Source organism: Ciconia boyciana, chromosome 9 (genome assembly GCF_034638445.1).
Source record: "Ciconia boyciana chromosome 9, ASM3463844v1, whole genome shotgun sequence".
NCBI classification, from domain to species: Eukaryota; Metazoa; Chordata; class Aves; order Ciconiiformes; family Ciconiidae; genus Ciconia; species Ciconia boyciana.
This window is the reverse complement of record NC_132942.1, coordinates 33,114,565-33,135,388: the sequence shown is the minus strand read 5'-3', so window position 1 is coordinate 33,135,388 and position 20,824 is coordinate 33,114,565. Positions and strand designations below refer to the sequence as shown.

At 37.0% G+C, this 20,824-nt stretch overlaps 1 protein-coding gene across 1 annotated transcript in view; it reads right to left on the bottom strand.

The window, feature by feature from the left end:
- The window catches only part of ZNF536 (zinc finger protein 536), a 188,637-nt gene that overhangs the window by 116,352 nt on the left and 51,461 nt on the right, over positions 1-20,824 (bottom strand). The window contains exons 2-3 of the mRNA XM_072873365.1: positions 18,904-19,056; positions 5,979-7,559 (exon numbers count right to left, since the gene is read on the bottom strand). Coding sequence (XP_072729466.1) covers positions 5,979-7,559; positions 18,904-19,056 — 1,734 coding nt within the window. The remainder of the gene's footprint in view (positions 1-5,978; positions 7,560-18,903; positions 19,057-20,824) is intronic.

Sequence of the window (20,824 nt, the reverse complement as noted above, 5' to 3'; positions counted from 1 at the left end):
TTTTTCTTTGCTGAAACAATTAATAAGCCTCAGGTAATTATTTATCCCTGGTACTACAGACATCTAAGATAGGTGGGAGCAAACCTCAGAAATTCCAGATATGCAACACTGTGCATAACAAGATCATCTCTGCATAAAGATATCCTAAATTCCTTAGATTACAAAGATGAATTTGGTTATTTCTTTCTGAAAGCCTGTAACATAAAATTATAATTGCTGTCAAATTAATTGTTTAAAATTGGCCTCATAATAGGTATTAATCGTACACTTAGTTTTGACTTACAAGGATCTCTAAATTGTTCGTGTTTATGAGTAGTTATAGGAAATACTATACCTCAGACACAAGAATATATATTCCTGAACCAAAACACAAACCAGAACATTGTCTCACTTTGGAAAGACCTGGAAACATCTCTATGCCTCTGCCTAATCCTAAATTATAATTTAAATTTGACCTGGATATGACAAAAACAATAAGAATATATTGTCTGGGACATGAAACTTAGAGTAAAATCATACAGCTCTAAGCTTACATCATTATTTTGTCTCTGCAAAGAAAAGAAAAGCCTTTCTGTGCTAGGGATTTGCCTTAGTGCGGCTGGGCACTGATGTCTGAAATCAAGGCACATACCAAGGCCTCCTTTTGCAAACACAATCCCCCTTTCAGATCTGGTGCTAGGAGGGACTAAATGCCTCCTCCGGTTTCACTGGGAATAGAAGATACTCAGCACTTAGCTGTATCAGATACTTTAGGGGTTAATTTCCAGAAACATAAATGGAATGGGAATGTTACACCGCAATATGAAAAATGGTAAGAAACAGAAGTTGTCAACAGTAAACAAAACAGTGATACCTATCACCTGACCGATTTCTGATACAACAAAATACAATCAAATTAAATTACATGAATATAGCTATGAAATTTAAAGTCAAATAAACATAGGACCTGATTCTGCAGTCCTTAGTCACGTAAGTAGTCCCACTCATCGAGAATGAGAGATGCAAGATTGGGTCCTTAGCTTCTGCTTAGGAAGTCAATGTTGACTCAGACAGTATCTTTTCTAGCCAAAAATATGCAGCAAAAGGAAAGTAACATAAACAAGGCTAAATGTCAACAGTGTTTGCAGACTTACAGACACCATCCATTTGTTTGTACTGAAATGACTAGCGAACCATTTGGCAAATACAATGCTATTCACAGACCAGCCCTTTTATCCAGCAACACAAACTTCACTGGATCACTGGCATTCCCAGTTAATTAAAAAAAGGAAGCAAGCCGTATGAGTTTGGTTTGATATTGCCATGCAAATGGCACTGCGACATCCAGAAGTGCGGCTGAAACCCAGGCATGGGGCCGAGGTGCTGATCTCCCGTTCAGCTGTACAGTTCGTACACTAAAAGCAGGCCTTGGACCTCCTAACTGAAACTAAAGACACCTCTTCAAAATCACCATAGCGGGGTAAAGAAAAGTCTGCAGTAAAACTTCCATATCATTTCATTCTGCCTTGAAGGAAAAGAATATTCTGGTTACTCCTTCAACTGCAGATCAGGACAAAATGTTGGGTTACTTAAATGCATTACAAGATACTTTAAATGGGCAGGAGTACTACAGTTTGCTGCAGTAGGATGACCTTCCATTGCATCATAGCTGTCCTAGAGCTTGGATATATCAGGCCTTTTGCTTCTGTTTAATACGGATTTTATAATTTAAAAGAGCTGCAATAAGGATTCAAGTGAAGCCACCACAAACAATTAAAAATCTTTTTCTGTATTTTATATGTTGGTGGTAGTTCTGAAGGGGTTAGCATGATAATCTTTTTGGTTTGACACCTGTGGCAATAAGCAATTTACAACTAAATTCACTATTTAAACACTGGGGTAGAGCACTATAATTATGTGACAGTAAAGCTGTAATAATCTGCCACAATCGATCTTCCCCTTGCCCAGCCCTCTTGTCTGTGCTGCAGTTCCACATTTGGAAGGTATTTCAGAAAGTTACAATGCTGAACATTTTTAATAATTCTGTGCAATGTTAAACACTTTTTGCTCCAAAGGAAACTGAAAGTGCTCAGCCCTTTGCGGGATCAGAACTCCAAAGCTACTACCGTACATCAGAAGGGCCCTGCCCTGTTTTCATCCAGTGAAAGAAGTGATAGCGGGGTGGAGCCTATGCAGGAGAAAACAGCACTAATTGCAGAGGAAAGCAAGCATGAATGGAAGCAAATTAGATTTAGAGAGACAACATGGAACTAATACTTTCGGACATTGTTAAGTGTGGATTCAATAGCACTAACCCATTAAGCAACCAGCTCATGCCCGGGACTATCTCTGGCCAATAGTTCTGTAGCCCACCAGCTCTTCTTTGAAAGCCTAAGTACTTCCCAAGCAGAAAATGCAAGTAGGGAAATGTTATCGTCTTAGACACAAAGCAGAAAAATTTAAAGAGGAGGAGAGAGGGAAAGGAAAGGGTCTTGTTATAAATGGATGCTGTGCAAATCACCTGTAAATTAATGACTTGGAACAGGAGGTAGAACATTATTGTGATACAACTACATGTATATGGGAAGACAAGCAGAGAAAGAGAAGAGCATAAATGGAAAGGAAAACAGATCTTCCAAAACTTAAATACAAAGTAGGTCTAGAACCTCCAAGCATAACCTCTCGAATGAGCAAGGGCTGTGAAAGCAGAGTACACAGATGCTTAAGACAGCTACCAAGCCATGGAGCCATCGCCCTGGGCTCCCCCTCCATGCTGGGCTACAGGCTGCCAAGCAGCAAGGAAAGGCATGTCTTCTTCTTAGAATCTGCATGGTAGCAAAGGTTAACAAGACTGGCTCCTAGGTATAGTCACTTGAGACTCCAAAACCCAGTACAGGTCAGGAGCAACTCTAAATTCATCAATGGTATTTTTTTCTTTCTTTCTGTTCTTTCCTATTCTGCTATATATGTAAAGGAGAAATATTACAAAAATTCATGTTTTTTCTCAGCAGCATTTTGACATGGAAATTTCTGTATTATGCAGTAATTATGGTTCTTTCCTAATTGTGTCTTTCATCCCTACAGCCTGAAGCATGATAGGAGCATAAATGAATTATGTGTACATCATCAGTCTTTCTTGTTCTACATATAGGGAAACTGAGGACTGCTTCCCCCATGTGTGGTGACTTTCCAAAACAACAATGTGAGTTGGTGGCATTCTCCTCTAGAAATTAAACCCTTTTCGTGCCAAGATTTGTGCTTAAAAACTGACCCATTATCTTAAGGTAAAATCTGCCAACTAAAAATGATCCACATGGATCACTGAAAATCCCAGCTTGTTTTTATGCAGCCAGAAATTTAACTCAATTAGTGCGGCCAATCAAAGATGCAGTCTCAGCTAACTGAAGCTGAGATATTTTATTTCGATTTTATTTCCACTGTATTCTGACTGTGGAAAGAGCACCATGCCTTGCTGTCTTGATTGTGCAAGGACTGTATGAAGTGTATCAGTGTTCTCTCTTGAGATGTCAACAACCCACACATCATTGGCTGTAAAAAAGAAAGGCAAATGCACAGTCTCCCAAAATACAAAGGAACACAAGAATCATGCCCTGGAATCGGGTGCTGGAGGTGGTTCTCAAGTTTTCTGATCTCTCAGGCAGTGGGAGAGACAAAGGGAACCATGACTAAGGTCATGGGCTTTGTGCAAGAGGGAAGGAAGGCTAATAAATGAACAGGGTGCTCGTGATGGCTAATCTGCAAGTGCAGAAACATCAGGTGAGATTCCCTGCACTAGCATGCACAGATGGAGTGTGATTTCACAGTAGAAAATGTCACTGAGAAAATGAAAACTCCCAAAACCACTACTTTCAAGTGGGCGGTGTCCACACCAACCAAATGAAAAAAGACAACTCATCCACTTTTGCTGTGAGATATTGCGAAAAATGAAATAATATATTTAAATAGTCAACCTTAATACTTATATTCTGCAAACACTCAATAGAATGTCAGTAAAGAATTTTTAAAAGCTATTTTTGGAGGGGGAGAAAGGAGGACTCGCACTGCATTTTCCATTAAAAAATGGCTTAAAAAGTAGAACAGACAAGCTTCTGTTGTTTTTTTTTCCTTCATACTTCAAGTCAAATCCATTATCACTGGGCAGAGCTTGTGAAAGGGATATGGTCTTTAAAATCATATAAACTCAAGCCATCATAAAATGTCTGTTGAACTGATTGGAAGATGAAACAAAAAACTAATGGAAGTAACATGACCTCATTTCAATAATAATGTTAGAGGGGTTTTTTTGTTGTTGTTTTAAAAATCTTATGTCTGGGAAGAAGTATAAAGATATTTTGTACAAAGCAACTAATCTTAGTTTTCCAATTTTTTTACTTGTTTGTTTAGAGAGTCATTTCTCTGCTGTATTTTTTTTTGGTAACTGATTGATTGTACTCCACAAATAGAGGGGGGGGGAATCCAAGTAGGATTTCACCAGCTGCAAATTAAATCAACTATCAACTATTTTCTAAATATCAGTAATGTAACTGCTGATTTTGAAGAATCTGGAAATATTTGCAACTATCTGAATTGGTTCTTAGTGCATTGAGCCACAGAAGTTTACAAGTAAGGCCATGCAGATACTTGGGCTCATGATTCAGTTTAAGTAATGACAATATTGTGAAGCCAAAATGCTCTAAGAATACAAGTGAGATAAACTCTGTGAGGAGAAATCGGACTTTTTTACCAGACCAACTAATACACTTGGAAAAGCAGAGAGGGGCCTGAAGAAGGGCTTATGGCTTTAAGCACATATACTATCCTAGTAAAGTCAAACAAAGCTCCCACTAACCTTAAGTTAACCAGGGTAACCACTCTTAAGTGTTTGCAGACTTAGGGTTTCATTTTAAATTGTCAGGCTTTATAACTGTTGATCACATTTTCTTTTTTTAACTTTAATACATTTTATTATGCATGTTCAGCTCTGACAATGAGTTTTCTGATTAGTTTGAAGGTTAAGTGAAATGAGCATTACTGAAGTTTTTGTGTCCTTTGCTGATTCTGCTTTTTAAAGTGATACTGTTTTTCAAAGGATTTACACTCTAAAATCTCTTTCAAACAAGAACTATGCTGACAAAATAGGAGATAAATTGAAAAAATCCTCATTTTCATTTGTTCCAAATAGATTTAACTTTAATTTTTGTCAAATATGACGTGTGTGATATGAGGAAGTAAAACTGCAGTTTTGTAAATCAGAGACTAATAAGGGTAAAAAGGTGGTTTTGTTTGTTTGGGGTGTTCTTGTTTTTTTAATTACCTGGAGGCATATTCTTAATTAGGCAAATCACAATTTGTACAACTGCTGGTTAGAATAGTGAAAATAGTCAAGGGCAACTACTGTATGGGTGCCATTGAAACAAACCAGAAAAATATAATTAAAAAAAAGGGGAGGGAAAGAAAAGAAAAGAAAAAAAAAAAAAAAGGCTCTTCACCACAGGTGGACGCATTCCATGCACTTGGCCTTTGATTTCATTAATATTGTGGTAATTGAACACACCCCAATTCAAAGAAAGGAAAAAAATAAAAAAAAGAGAAAGCAAGGTTTGCTTGGCAAAGCATCCAGTGTTTTTCTTGGGTTCTTACTTATATCAAAATACTGAAAAGTTTGCAAGTTACCATGTAAATTTTTTTAAAACTTTTTCCTCCTTTGAGTATGCTAAAGCAGTAAGTATCCCCTTCAGATGCCACTAGCACAGATAGTCTATATTGCTGCTACTCTAGTTTAAAAAGCAAGTTCTTTCTAAAATCCTGTATAAGTATATGCATGCAGCACTGCTGATTTCAATGGAGTAGACCACATATAAGACTAGAATTTGGCCCACAGGGTTTAACATTTAAAAAAATGAATTACTAACAAACATGACTAAGTATATTTAAAGAGCAGCTTCATGATTCTGCACAAGTGTTTTCTGAAATGGTCTAAAAGAAGGTCTAAAACTTACCACACAAGTCAGGTCTCTTGATACATCCACTAGTTGCTGTGCTACTTGCAAGTCCATTAAAGGCTGCTAAGCCATCAGAGCTGTAAGCTCTTAGGACTGACAACATGTTCATCTGCTTCTCCAGGACCTGTGGACCCTGAACTTGTTCGGGTTTCATCACTCCTTGTGCAGTTTCATGGGAGGATAGAAGATTCTGACTGTGCCACTGCTTTTCTGACGCTTGCGGCAGTGGTGATACGAGCCCTTGTGTTGGTTGTGAGGTGACTGCACTCTGTATATTGTCGCCTCCTTCACTGCTTTCTTTATTTAGGGCAGACAACTGCTTATTCATAATATCTGGTTCTGTGTCAATGTCCTCATCTTCAATGTTTTCTTCCTTGGAAGATTCCATATCCTCAGATGAAGCTATGTCAGAAAGGTCATCAGTAGCGCTTTTATTTACAGAGTCAGAGAGCAGAATATTTGGGTCATCTTCGGATTGTGTTTTTATTTCGGATTCATTACTGGTGCAAGAATTTTGTGTTCCCGTGCCAATAACACCAGGATAAACACCAAACTGCTTATAGAAGTCTGTTGTAAAATTACAAAAAGTGGATTCCATGTGGCTGGGCCAAGCAGTGCTCTTTTGCTCTCCCAGGGTCTCTTTATTTTGTCCTTGGGTCATTTTCTCAGAAGCTGAGTCCAGCTGGCTCAGCATGTTTGAAACTACTGCCTCCTTGCTGGACTGCACAGAAGAGGGGAGCAAGCTCACTTTATTAACCGAGGCTGAAGCTTCTCTAGATTGGTCTTTGTTGTTCCCTATGATGTTGTCTTTACGTTTAGCCTTGCCCAAGTGATTGGCCTGGAGGTGCAGAGCCATTAGTTCCATAGATGAAGTTGTAAAGGAACAAAATAAGCAGCCGTGCCAAGCAATATTGTCTTGCACAGTAACAGATGAACCTGGGAGGGAGGCTGCATCTGGCCTTACGGATAAGTCAAGAGGTTCGTATTGTGACTTTTCTGTTTTTCGCTGTGAGGACTTGCTATTTATCTTTTCCTCACCACCATCTGAGCCCAGAGCTTTTGCTGAAAGTAGATCTGACAGAGCTTTATCCTTCATTTCTTTTTCTTTCTTCAAAGAACTTAGGACAAAGCTGTCCATGAAAGCTTGCAAAGACCCTTGAAAGTTCACACCGTTCCCAACCATGTTCTGGTAAGCACGGCCAAGTTCAGAGAAGTGTGTTCCTTTGGAAGATATGTCTGAACCCTTCATATTTTCTGAAGATACTTCCGATGACATGCCAGCTGCTTGTCCTTGCTGATCTCCAGAAGACAGCATTCCTGACGTCCACTGCTGCGAGACCATGCCACTTCGGAAATCAATACCAGGAAGCCCCTTGAAGGCTCCTCTCAATATATCTGGTCTAATAAACACAGAACTTTTACTTGATGTCTCATCTTTGTGCTCTTGACTTGCAGTCTGCCCAGAGAGTGGTCCTGCTCCATTCTGTCGCTCCCGATGGTGCCGTTCCAAGTGGTATTTGAGGGATGCAGACTGAGTACCAGCATAATCACAATGCGGACACTTGTAAGGCTTCTCACCTATAGGTGTGGATAAAGAGAAAAATACAAAGAAAGAAAGTTAACTGTACTTTGGTGTACGGATGAGTGAAGAAAAAAGAATCAACATTAGCTGCTTGAAAACAAGAAGATCTTAGAGCTAATAATTCATTTTTAAAAAAGAAATGGCTTTAATTGAAGTCTAATTCATAAACTGAATATTTCTAAAATGGGTTTCCAGAATGTGGGGCTATTCAGGAATGACATGGTATCTACACACAATTAGCCATCTTTTTCTTAATCTAACATGTAGAAAACTGTTGTAGAATTAAAAGCTATGATTATGAAAATGAAGCATAACAATTTCAACCACAGTAATCATTAAAAGTACAAGTTTAAAAAAAAGAGAGACAAAGAATGTAACAAATGGATGGTTGCAATATTTTGTGTATACAATTGCTCTAAAATTTGTTTAAATTATACACATGGAAACCATTTTTAAACCTAAAAATTTTATGGCACTGTTACGCAAGACTGAAATGAATGATTTAAGTCTTGCTCTGCAGTAAATCATGGATATAATTAGCAAATGGCATACTGCACAAGTAATTTATCATTATTTGGAGGGCACCATTCCAGAAGGATTCAAAGATCTTCAGACCTACTGCATTGTTTCTAAATAAAGAACTACAAATACAGAATCTATAAAATATTAATATCATTACATTACATTATGATTGCAGCATGTAAGAACATATAGTTAAAATAAAAAGTAGTCAATAAAATAAAAAAGAAATCGAGTAATAAAAATAGTACAAAATATATTTAGTTTCTGTATTTGAAATTAGCATTATCTACTGGTTTTTGCAGTCCTTTAAATTTTTACTAATGGCATTTCTAATGCTCAAGTAGTAAAACGTGTAATTTACCTACCACAAGCGCTTTTCTAGGATTAGCTTGAATAGAGTTTTAAAACATATATAAGATGTTTTTTATGAATTAAATATATATTTGAATCCCACACTAAACTTTTATTGTTCTTCCTATACTTTAAGAGTTAGAAGATATTACCCGTATAATAAATATTCACATACAATCATAAAGACATATCCAAAAAGAATGTACATCTAAGCAAATGTACATCTAAATTTTTGCAGAGTGCTTGTTAGCAATGCAGAGTTCCTTTAAAAGGAAGAAGTAGGGAAATCCTCACTAAAAGTGACAGGAATCTGAAAGACCTGCGAGCTGCCAGTATTGGCAATTATTTCTATGAGGGAGCCCAACAAGAAGAAGAAACTGTTTTCTCTACGTAGCTTTTTTTCCTAAGTGATCCAAAAGACTAAGGCAAGCCTTCTCCAAATGGTATAATGGAAATATTTGCTTTGAAAACTTCCTCCACAGTAAAAATGTTATATACTATTATATAGGTCACCAAACCAGCTGAAAAGTTACTCGTTTTCAAATAACCTCAAAATCTGCTTAAAACAAAATTGAAAGGCTTTCAAACTTTTGTTTTAAGCTACAGGCTCAATTGAAAGGCTGGTAAATACTTGGGAAGCTGCTCCTCTCACTGATTGCAGGAATTTGCTAATGAGATGCAACACCAGAACACTCAAATGACCATATAGCACTGTGCGAGCGGGCTTACTGACCATGAACAGGAGCTGGATACATGCTGCAATTCAGATGGGGCTGAAGTAAATTACAAGCAGTGGAAATTCTAAATCCATAATGTAATCCTAAAGCTAAATGGTGAGACATGAGAGCTTTACATCAACCACATTAATCGACCTTTTTAGAGGAGAAAAGTACAGCACCTCAAACAAGAGGTGTTCAGCAGAGGAAGAGGTAGTAATTAGCATGGTTCATGCTTTAGGCCTGGGTCCACACAGCTTAACAAAAGAAATCAGATTTAAACATTTCAGTGCAACTTCTGAGTCTTCCACAATCACCTAATTAAGTTCTGGCACTCCACCAGCGAGAAGTAGGGGCTGCATTTCAGCAGGAGTTGTGCAAAAGCACACAGTTCCTACTGACATGCAAGAATCACCAAACTGAGACGGATCACGTCTGTCTGGGCTTCCCTGGTCTCAGGTGAGAGTCTGAGCACACGCACCCCCCCATCACAGGCATTTTAGGGTAGGGACAAGGAGACAGAAGACACTGGCTGTCTCTTTGTTTGCATTTCTGCAGGGCTGTTTGGGAGTGTGCAAACTCTGACAGCTCTGCTGCCAGTCAGAACATGGACAAATATTAATGCTGTTTTTACAGCACGTACATACTGCAATCTTTTTGAGCCTTTTTCTGTTATTCTGATGTTTGTCCCACCAGTTACTGTCAACAGTCACTAGTGACCTCTGACACAACTTAGGTATTTCAAGTGTTGCTTAAGAAGTAATCAGACTGGCGAAAAACAAGTACCAGACTTTATAAGGTTAAATGCTCTTACTTTTGAGTTTTCACTCCTCTTAATTGAAAAGCTCTTCCCAAGCATCCCCTATGCCTTTACGGAAATCTTTAACACAATTATATTGAGCACTTCCTTTTCTTCTAATGATAGTTCAGAGTGTGTTTGCATTGCACATCAAGTGACACCATTAAAAAGTGTGTCCCAGAATTGCAGGCACTATGTCAACCGTTGGATAACTGCTACTGCAAGGAGGAGGAGAAGTTTGCAATAGAGGCTGCACTGATGGTGCTAAAAATGTGCAGGAGCTGTTCAAAGCAGTAAGTATATATAAAAACAGGTATAAGTGAGTTAAAATATGCTAACTAGAGGAAATATGAGTAATGTTTTGTACTTCTAACATACCTTCTGTCTAAAGCACTGGGCACAACAACATACTCTTATTCTGAATTGCTAAGCCTTGAAGTCATTACATTTTCTGCTCCAAGGCCTCTCCGCTGAGTAAGCTTCCTTTCAGCAGAGGCATCTGGACACAGCTCGCCACCAACGCCATAAGCATTGGACTGAAAGAAGACACTAACTGAGACAGTGTGATAAAAAGTTCAAATCTCTCCTGCCTCTGCGGTGCTCCCACCTCTTGCATGGCTAGAAATGAGATCTAAAGCTGAAGGTCTGAAATTGGACTCAACATGTAGCAACACACTGTGCCACCTTTACAATACAGGACTGGCCAAGTAACTGTTCAAAGGGAACTATTCAAAACCTCTCTCATCTCTTTTAGATCCAAATATTGGCAGTGATTAGTTTACTTCAAAGCAATCTTAACTGCTGCTATTTCAAGGGCATTGGTAGAAGGGAGCAGGATGGAGTAAATAATCTTGAATCTTTTACATTTACTATGTCAGTATTTCCTAAATTCAGTAATTGTGCAGGTATTTAGATGCTATTTCATCCATTCAAATTAAGAACCTGCTATGCCCCATGTAAATCCCTGTACAAATGACAAAACAGAGTTATAAACTGCTGGGGGAAAAAGCCCAACCTAACCTCAACCAAACTAACCAAAACCCAAGCCAGTTTCAATGGAAAATCCAAAGGACCCCTAATTTCCAGGACTCTACCAACCACTGAAATAGTGTAGGTCCAAAGAATACTACAGAGGACAAGAGAGGTAGGCTATGATTCTTGTTAGAAGACAACCTGTTTGTATCTCATACTTTGAGGAGAGGTTTCAGAGAATTCATCCTAGTGTAATGACTACCCTGGTAATATTGCCAAGAGCAGTGTCTGGATGAGTTATTTAACGCTTAATATCAGTTCACATAAATTAACATTGCCAGGTAGGAGTGAGGGAACATGACTTTTTCAAAATAATTTTCTGCATTTCATATCCAAGAGTCATTTTTCATTGTTCACAAAGGCAATGACCATCCTGATCTTGCTAATTCTCTGGCCCTGTTTGCATCCCTGCAAACCTTTTCACAATGGAGTAGAAAGAGAGAATATTCCAGTGTGTACAATAAAAAAAAAAAAAATCTTGTAGAGGATAACTTATCTGGGCAGCATAATCACAGTTCTGATCTATCTACCGCTCTCGTTTACAAGACACAAGACATCTCACAAGAAGTATTTTATATCAGGATAGAGTAAAACAATAAAAATTCAATGCTGCTTGTAAAATCTGCACAAAAGCTTGGTAGATAACTGGAAACAGACATGTTGCCCAGGTCTATTATTATAGTAGGTTGTATAAACAACGCAGACGTATAATCTATGCAAGCTATCACCAGTCCTGCTCAGAACGCAATCTGATCATATAGTACATAGTATGTACGACATACATAGGAATTATCTGCTATGGGCTCTGCAAGGAGACCGCAGCAAGATTATAAATACATTTACAGATTTTAAGGCCAGAAGGGACAACTATGACGATCTAGTCTGATCTGCTGTACAACACAGGCCAAAGACCCTCACATGATAATTCCTGCATCAAATCATAACTACAATTTGAAACAAAACTTACTTGTTTTAGGTTAAACATATTCTGTTTCAACCACAGCAATGAAGAAGAATCCAACATATCCCTATGTAAACTGTTTGACTAGTTAAGTATTTTCACTACTCAAAATGTGTGCCTCATTTCTAGCTTGAATTTGTCCAGAATCTGCTTCCTACTACTGAACATTGCTACATTTTGCCCTGCTAGATTAAACAGATTTTTGTAATAAAAAAGTCTATTCCCTAAGGAAGGTACATGCAGATGGCAAACCACTCACCTCTTCACCTTCTCTCACTCTTGAGTGGAACACCCTTCCCAATTTTTCAATGTCCTTTTAAATTATGGGTACCCACTGAAGCTTTGATGAAATTTCAACTTGATATTAATCTTATACAGTCCAAGACTGTGTTTACAACCATAGCTATAGCAATCAACTAATAGCTCATATTCTGTTGCTTCTCTACCATAATCCTAGGCCCAGTTCATCAACGCCTCTAGCATTTGTTCCTTTACATTTTGCTGATTTAAAATTCATATTGTTGAAAAGAGCCCACTTGACTAAGTGACTAATCAGTGCCTCCGCATGATTTTTAGCATCTTACCATTTTTGTGCCATTGGTAAATTTTATCAACACTGATTTTATATACTCTTCCAAATAATGATGAAATACCAAATAGATGGAGCTGAAAGCACTGCTGTGGAACTGCCAGTCTATGTGCCACTGCATCTCTGTCAACTGGGTTTTTTTGGTGGGGGCGATTGTCACATAGAACAAGCTACTTTCACAAGCCTTGAGAGAAAGTGAGAAACTTGATAAAACTTACTTTCATAAAATAAAATTGAATTAACTATGCTACCAATTCTTAATTAGTTAAAAAATGCATTCTGTAATTTTACCCAAAACTTATGTCAGGGTAGTCCTTTTATAATTTCAAGGTCTTAATATTCTTTCTTTTTGGAAATACTAGAATAGCCAGAGCTTTTTTACTACTGTGAGTGCTCTGGAACTTGCTCCATGTTCCAAGACTTGGTTTTTTAAATGTACTTTAATGATTTGGAGAGCTCTTCAGCCAGGGTTTTTAAGACTTTATCTACAAGTTATCCAGTCTCATTCATTCTAAAACATATTAAAATGTAGTGGGCTACAGCATAACAGCCTCATTAGTTAATGGCAGAACTGTATCATTGGAAAATACTTATAAAAACCATCATGCTTGTTTCTGAGAACAGAATAGAAGAGTATTTAGCCTTCTATACCATGGTTGATAATTTTCTATCCATTCTTGTCCAGTATTAGCAAGATACCAATTGTTAAACCTGCCAGATCTACAGAATTCTACCCTGTTCTCTACAACCCTAACAGCCACATATATATTTTTACTATTACTTTTAGTTTCCTTTATCAAATCTCTGTACTTCTTAAATATCTATTTATATTTAGAGCTGTGGGCTTCTTTATTCATTTTTCATACTTAACATGCAGCTTCTTAAAAGTCTGTACTGCACCCTACACTCCCCTTCCCCACTGAATGCCCCCCCTCCTTTTTAAATACGATTTCTTAAGGAATTTGTTTGTGGAGTGTGCCCCTCTGCTCCTCGTAGTGCTGCTGCTCAGTACAGCGAGGGCTGTGCATCAGTACAAGAACCCCAACACCTAATGCTTTGTCAGCCAGTAGTGGGGTTTTGACAGTCACTCAGGGACAATGTGAGTTGCAATTTGATCCTATACATTTCTAAACAAGCTATAATTTTCTTTCATGCAAAGCAAATGAAATCAAACATCTTATAATTCCAGAGAATACTGCTTAATGAAAATATTGAAAACATTTTCCAGCATTTTTTATTTTACCATTGAAACAGTTATTGATAACCTATTTTATCCATTGTGCAGCAGATATTTTAGAAATGAATTGCTGTATGGTTTAATTAGTTCATTATTATGCCTATTCTTACATGGTAATTTCTTTTATCATTCTAATCATTCACTTCACACTTTTTAAACCAAATGGAATATCAAAGGTTCTGTAGGATTATTTTTGGATCCTGCACATGTTTCACCACACAATTAATCTGTTTGTCAGAAATAATAGTTAACTTCTTCTCTTTACTACTTTCCTTCACTAGTGATTTTTCTCTATTATATAAGATGAAACTACCCCTACCCTGTAAAAGGACAGCTTTTTGATGCTTTTGACTCAGTTTATTAAAGATTTTTCAATTGTGCAGTAGGCATTAAAATAAAATATTTTAATTTTTATAAAGTTTTATAATTGAATATTTTCCTTTATTTATATCTCATCTGCAGTATTTATTTAGTCTTTTTACATGTCTTTACTTAGTTAAAACACAGAGAGATAAATATGGTTGTTACTTTGCAGGGAAGATTCAGTACATTAATATAAACTGTACACTAATTCCCCCAAAGCATATATATATGTTGTAAACCTGAAGACTTTTTACACAGCTGCTTATTGCTAAACAGTGCCTTGTCCAGAAGGGGACAATCTGTGTCTCTAATTGCTGTCACTGAAGCTGAGATTCATTATGTGACTTTCCCATTAAAATGTGAGCATTAATTTGTATAATGAAATATCACCCACTGCAGTGTTCATTAGCCATGCCCTACTGTATACTGCACATTGTTAGCTACCTAGAAACTGTAGTTAATTTCACTAATGGATATTTCCCTACTTAGTGTTTGGTAGGAAATTTATACTGTAACATTACCTCTTAAACTTTTAAGGAAATTTAAATTCAATCAATTATTTTCAACAAAAGTTTGGGATGTCATTAAGACAGGAGAAAAGGCATGCTGTACAGTGTTAAGGATGGGAAATCTGGAGAAATCTAGAGAAATGAAAAGTCCTTTTAGTTCATCTTAGAAATGTAAGAATAAAGGATGTTCAATACCAAAATTGTCTCCTCTTGGAGCACACATACCCATTTTCCTTAATTATTCATATTGCTCATCCCACTACAAGCGCCTTCAGAGAATGGCAACAGGCAGTCTTTTTTTAGGAAGAAAATGTGAACTGAATTCATTTAAAACAGCACCATTTTTACTGTATTTCATCAGTTCATTTACGCAAGTTTTAAAATTCGCTAGTCACATTTCCAAGGAAAAATGCAGTAACACTGTAAATGTATATAATACATCTGATACATGTAAGATGTGTGTCATACATATCCTAACATACTCTCAGTCAATGGACACAGCCCTGCCAAGTTTTTTCTTCCTATCCCTCTCTTTCTCAGGCTTCTTCTGTTTAGCACAACCCAAACAGTCTTCAGGGCTCTACTTTGCTCATGCACATTATTCTTTTTTCATTACTCAAAGGATTTAACTGTGCCAGTCATACTGGGAATACACCTGAGCACCTAATGACCACACAAACCCAAACTGGTCTACATGTGCAGTAGCTTCTGAATGCTAACGCAAGGTGCAGAGAGGTGCTAGAGCTAACCTGAAACCAGCCCCTACATAATGTGTCGCTTGTCAAAGGTAGAACCTAAGAAATTTTAATTTTTTACACTTAACTGTTTCTGTGCAGTCCAAAGGCCTAGGCATGTAAAGTGAAAAACATACCCATTTATTTGATTTCAGTGGGAATTGAGAATGCTCAAGAACATAAAGGAGATGCTCAACTCCCTGAATGAAGGAACCTTAAATTGCTGCCCCCAGAGGGGAAAAAGGGAAACTCTGGAAGCATCTGCATATGGCACATTATGGGTCTGAGATACTTAGATGGTTTTCTTTTTCACGAAGTCTGAGCATCTCTAAGCCTTCTGTGTTATAACCTTCTCAGCTGTATTATATATTATTTTATAACCAGGAAGCTAAATCAGAAAGTGTCCAGTCCATGCACATGTCTACTATGCACTAGTGGTGCATATACATGCTTTGCCCTTGTTTTTGCATCTCTTCACAAAAGTTTGTGTGAGTTGAAGTAGGTATCTCTGAAGAAGCAGGACCATACAGCCCATCTCTATTCACTGGTCAACATAAAGAAGTCATCTAGGAGGGCTACAGGAGTTCCGTCTGTCCTCTCTAAGCCCCGAGGCTCTGAAGCATTTTGCCCTGAGAGTCCTTCCTCTCTTCTCTCAGGGTTGTACAATTGGGCTGTCTCATCCCTCAACTGTTTTTAAAGCAAGAAAGAGGAGAAACTGATCTCACCTAATTATGCCCTTTTCTTCTTATCATATGGGAACAATCAGAAATCATATCTTACTATCTTCCCCTTAAAGCTCTTCCTGGCTGAATATCATTGAATTAGATAAGAAGAAAAATCCCCTACAATTGTGTGTTGGGACTCAGCTGAGCGTGCTAAATAAAACCTTGATTATTTTTTTCCTTCAGAACCTTATTATATGATAGCAAACTACACAGAAACCGAGACTCAGTGTGGAGAAGGTTGCAACCATGAAATATCCAACGGGAAAAAGAAGCAACCCAAGCCACTAGCTAATTCTTCTAAAACAGGGCACAACTTCTTCCTCTTGTGGAGGATTAAACAGCTTCTCTAGCTTTTTTGGGCCAATTGCCACAGAAGCACCTCCTGGCTGGATCAGACTTTGGGTCTTGTCTTGGCATGTGTACCAAACCAACCTACTCGTGTGCCTCCAAACACACAGATGTTCGAAGGAACCTGACTTCTGCTGAACTGCTTGAGCTCTTCTCTAACAAACAGGTGCTGTGAGAACAAGAACAGTAATTGAGTTAATGTAGTGGAGAAACACAGTAAAGTGTTTTTTATCAGTCAGTTATATGATCCAGGCATATAATAAAGACAGAGTGTGACATAAAAGGCAGGAAACTGTCCCTGATAAGTATGAGCTAACCAATATTTGTTTAATAACTGGTATCTATTATATAATTTCCATTTACTGCAAAGCAACTTAATTTTTATTTAATAACTCTAGTAATTTGCCACTTTACATTTTTATAATATTTATTAGGATTATTTCCAATATGTAAAACATTGCTCCATTTAAACATACTCTTGTCATTATTTACAAATACTTTGTTCTCAACCTAATGGAAATTGATCTTTATCTATTTTAAAATTATAATTATTTTTAAATACATTGCAAATGTTGTTTCAACAGTCTGTATGATGTTTTCTTTTTTTTGTTATTTTATACATGGTTTATTTTTTCTTGTTTTAATTTTGTTTAGTCAGTTTTAATATGCAAGTTTTATGGAATATTTCCATTGCAATTAATTTACTTTCCATTAGTTCTAAGCCACAAGTACCAAATGCGTAATCACTGCCATCTTTAAAACAAGAACAAAATGACCACTATATAATAAAGCAAAAGGGAGAGATGGGTATCCTCAGGTTATTGTAAAGAATTTTTCTTTGCATCTCCCACAGTAAAAATGTCAAACTGTTTAAAATGCATAGTTACAAGATTATTTTCCAATAAAATAACTACCTTTTTTTTTTTACTATTACTACATTAGAGAGCACACAAATAAGGTTTTCACTGTGTTTCTTCTGAGTTTTTTGGTTGGTTGGTTGGTTTTTTGGGTTTTTTTGTTTTTTTTACAAAGACCAACAGACGGAAAAGAATATTCCTGGTTTGCAATCCAATCAGACAAAACTACATTAGGGTACCAAATTTTAAAATTCAGATCAAACCGGTGTGGTATACTCCTACTCCACAATCCAAAGAAAGAAGAATAAAAATACAATGAACAAACTTTCCCATCTCAACAATGAATTTTTTTTCTTTAAATAATTTTCAGCCTTCATTTTCAATTTTTCAAAATCAGGCCTCACATTTGCAAACCCAACATTAAGTATTACATCTGCGCAAGAACATAGGAGAAACATGACTGCTGATTTGGGGAAGGGAGGAAAATATTGCTTATCTGGTACTTCAATGAAATAAAAATTAAAAGTGAAGTTTTTCAAGTAGGAGGTATAACTGGAAAGTATTTCTTCATGCAATTTATTTTACCTATCAATTAGAAAAGTAGCAGTAAAATTCTGAAATTAATTTAAAATGGTTTAAAAAGAAAATGACTCCACAATTACAGTGCCTACTACATCTGTTTCCAAAGAGAAGTATCCTAAATCTCTATTTTTGCACACTCTCCCAAAGCCTACTACGATACCTAAGACTTGGAAGAAAACAGTATCGTATTGGCCATATACAGAATTTCTAGTGATGTCAACAGGACCTGAGGATATCAACATTGTATGTCAGATTTTAATTACGGGTAGAGTAAGTCTTCTTAAACATATACTGTGTCTCTACATGAACCTTACCATGCATATATATACTTTTAAGCATATAATTTAAATGGAATGGTTATAGTTTACTAGTATCGAGAGCAGTCCACCCAGTGAGTGACATACCAAAATAAAGTGAGAATCCAGACCAGCAGTAAGTCTCTGTAGGGTAGAAATGCTGTTGCTTGTTACTAAATTAAAACATGGTAAATTCTACCATGGTGCAAAAGGTAAGTTTTACTACTTACAAGTACTAAGTTGGGTGAGTTCTAGTGAAAAAAACCCGCAGATCCATGACGCTGATGTATTCATATGAACAGTGAGAGGTTAAAAATGAGCATGCTAAATGGAACAAAAATAGTAACTCTGAGAAAAACATACAGAATCCCTAAGCAGATGCTAAGGAAGGCCTTTGAAGCAGTTAGTATAACTAAGTCTGAAACCAATAGGCTTATGCCTATTGAAGGACAAGGGTAATTGAAGGAAACAGTGATGAAGCAGGGAAGGAGACAGAAATAACCTCAACTGGGAAAAGATGATTCTATTAAAGTGGTCTTTATCCACAACACATTCCTTGTGCTTTTATTTAAGACTGTCATATATCTTTCTCAAAAGACTTTCTCCAACTAATGAGTCCAAATCTACACTGGGAATTAAGGCTCCTAGCCACATATTTTGTTAACCCCCACACACACATGGCATGTGTCGACAGCGCTCCGCTCACTTGTTCCTCTCACCTGTATGTATTCTCAAGTGGACCTTTAAGTGATGTGATGTTCTGAAAGTTTTTCCACAATATGGGCAGTCTTTCATGGCAGAACCAAGGCTCCTGTCTCTCAGTAAAGCTGGCTGCTGGACTCCTACAGATCTCCCAGCTTCTTCTCCAATGTCTGCAACACAGAAATGTTCTCACATCACTTCAGCACATGTCAGAAGTTGTTCTCACTAAAACTGCTAACACAACACAAAGTTAAACATGTCAATACTACACCTGTCTATTTCATTCAGTCAGCATGACAGAATGCTGACAATTCATGTATTTTCTTGTTATTGTCTTAAATTATTTCATCTTTCCTATCATCATTTTAAGCAGCATATGGTACCTTTATATTGAACGGAATTATACAAGAAAAGAAACAGCTGTGTCAGCAGCTGGTTTGATTTCTTCTTTTGCTTAGTTCCTATTAATTTTCCCCAAAAAGTTTTAGATTGTTGTTTTGTTGAATCTATTTAATTTATAAGTATTATGAAAATCTGTATGCTTTTAGAGGGAAGAAGTTTGCATCAGTATATTAAAACCTCCCAAAACAACAGAATTGCAGTGACGGGGGGTCCAACAGCAGTGGCGATGTCTACACACAAAGCTGATCAACTTCCTTCTGCAACATTTCAGCACTGGAGTTACAACACAGAACCTAGTGAGTGACCCAATATCATGGGAAAGGCAATGAAACAACTGGTCAGATGAGGGGGAATTCCTTCTCCCTCTCACCCGCAGCTCCTGAGTTTTCTCCTTCAGTGTTCACAGCTACACTTATTCTTTGCGTTGTAATACAATGGGTGAGACTCCAGGACACCTCTTCTCTCTTCTGATATAAAGAAACAGTCATTCTCAGCCATCTTGAATAAGCTGCTATTATCCAAGCAGGCTATGAACAAAATAACTTACAAAAGACTGACATAAAAATTGCAAAAGTGTAGGGCATTTTTAAAAAGTCATTATTTAAACCACACAAGACTTGCCTATCATCTTGTACTTACAGGGTCATGTAATATCACACATATGTTTCAATTCATTATTTCACCAAAAAGTACCATGGCAAATGTTGAAATTCTGAACTGGTTTTACACTACTGGCACACCACAGAGGTGCAATACACATGGACACATCGTCACACCCCTATGTAAAAGCTGAGCTATCTGAGCTGTATTGAGGAGGGGAGCATATAATGAAAATCTGCATCCAGAGTCTTGATTGTTTCAACCATAAACTACTGACTAAAAATGTTCTGTCTTTACCCATTTGATATGTAACTAAAGCTGTCAGGAAACATAGTGCACTTTACACAGCATTGCCTTTTAAATGGAAGTGATGGGACATAAGAAAGACTTAAACATTTGGCTGTAATAAAAACTATTCACACAGTAGCAGAGACCCAAATACCACATTTCTGGAAAAGGTAACACTAACAGGCATTTCATTATTTGTTATAAAACGGTCCCTCTAAACTATTTCATTTAAAGCTGAAAGAAGGGGATGATAGTGATAATATATATATATATATATATTAAAAAATGCTTATCTTAGTCATGTATGTAATCAAGCTATTGCTAGTTTTCAAAAGGCAAAATCTGATAGTTTTCACATCACGTTGTTGTTGAACATTTTCTGATTGTTCTTAGACTGCAGAGTTAAAGCACAATGTTTAAGTTCGAAAGCTAGTAACTGTCATTTTGAATTATTCACAAGTATGCAAAGTACCATACTGCAGGAGTTTATTTTGTCTTTAGGAGTCCAGGAAAACATATATAGGTGCTAGTCTATAATTCCAATCTCCCTAAAGAATTTAGATTTTCTCCTTTTTTTCTCCTCAAAAGTTGGATATAATCACGTCTTAAGCTGCTTCGGGAAAAAATGAATTCCTGAGTGCAAAAAAG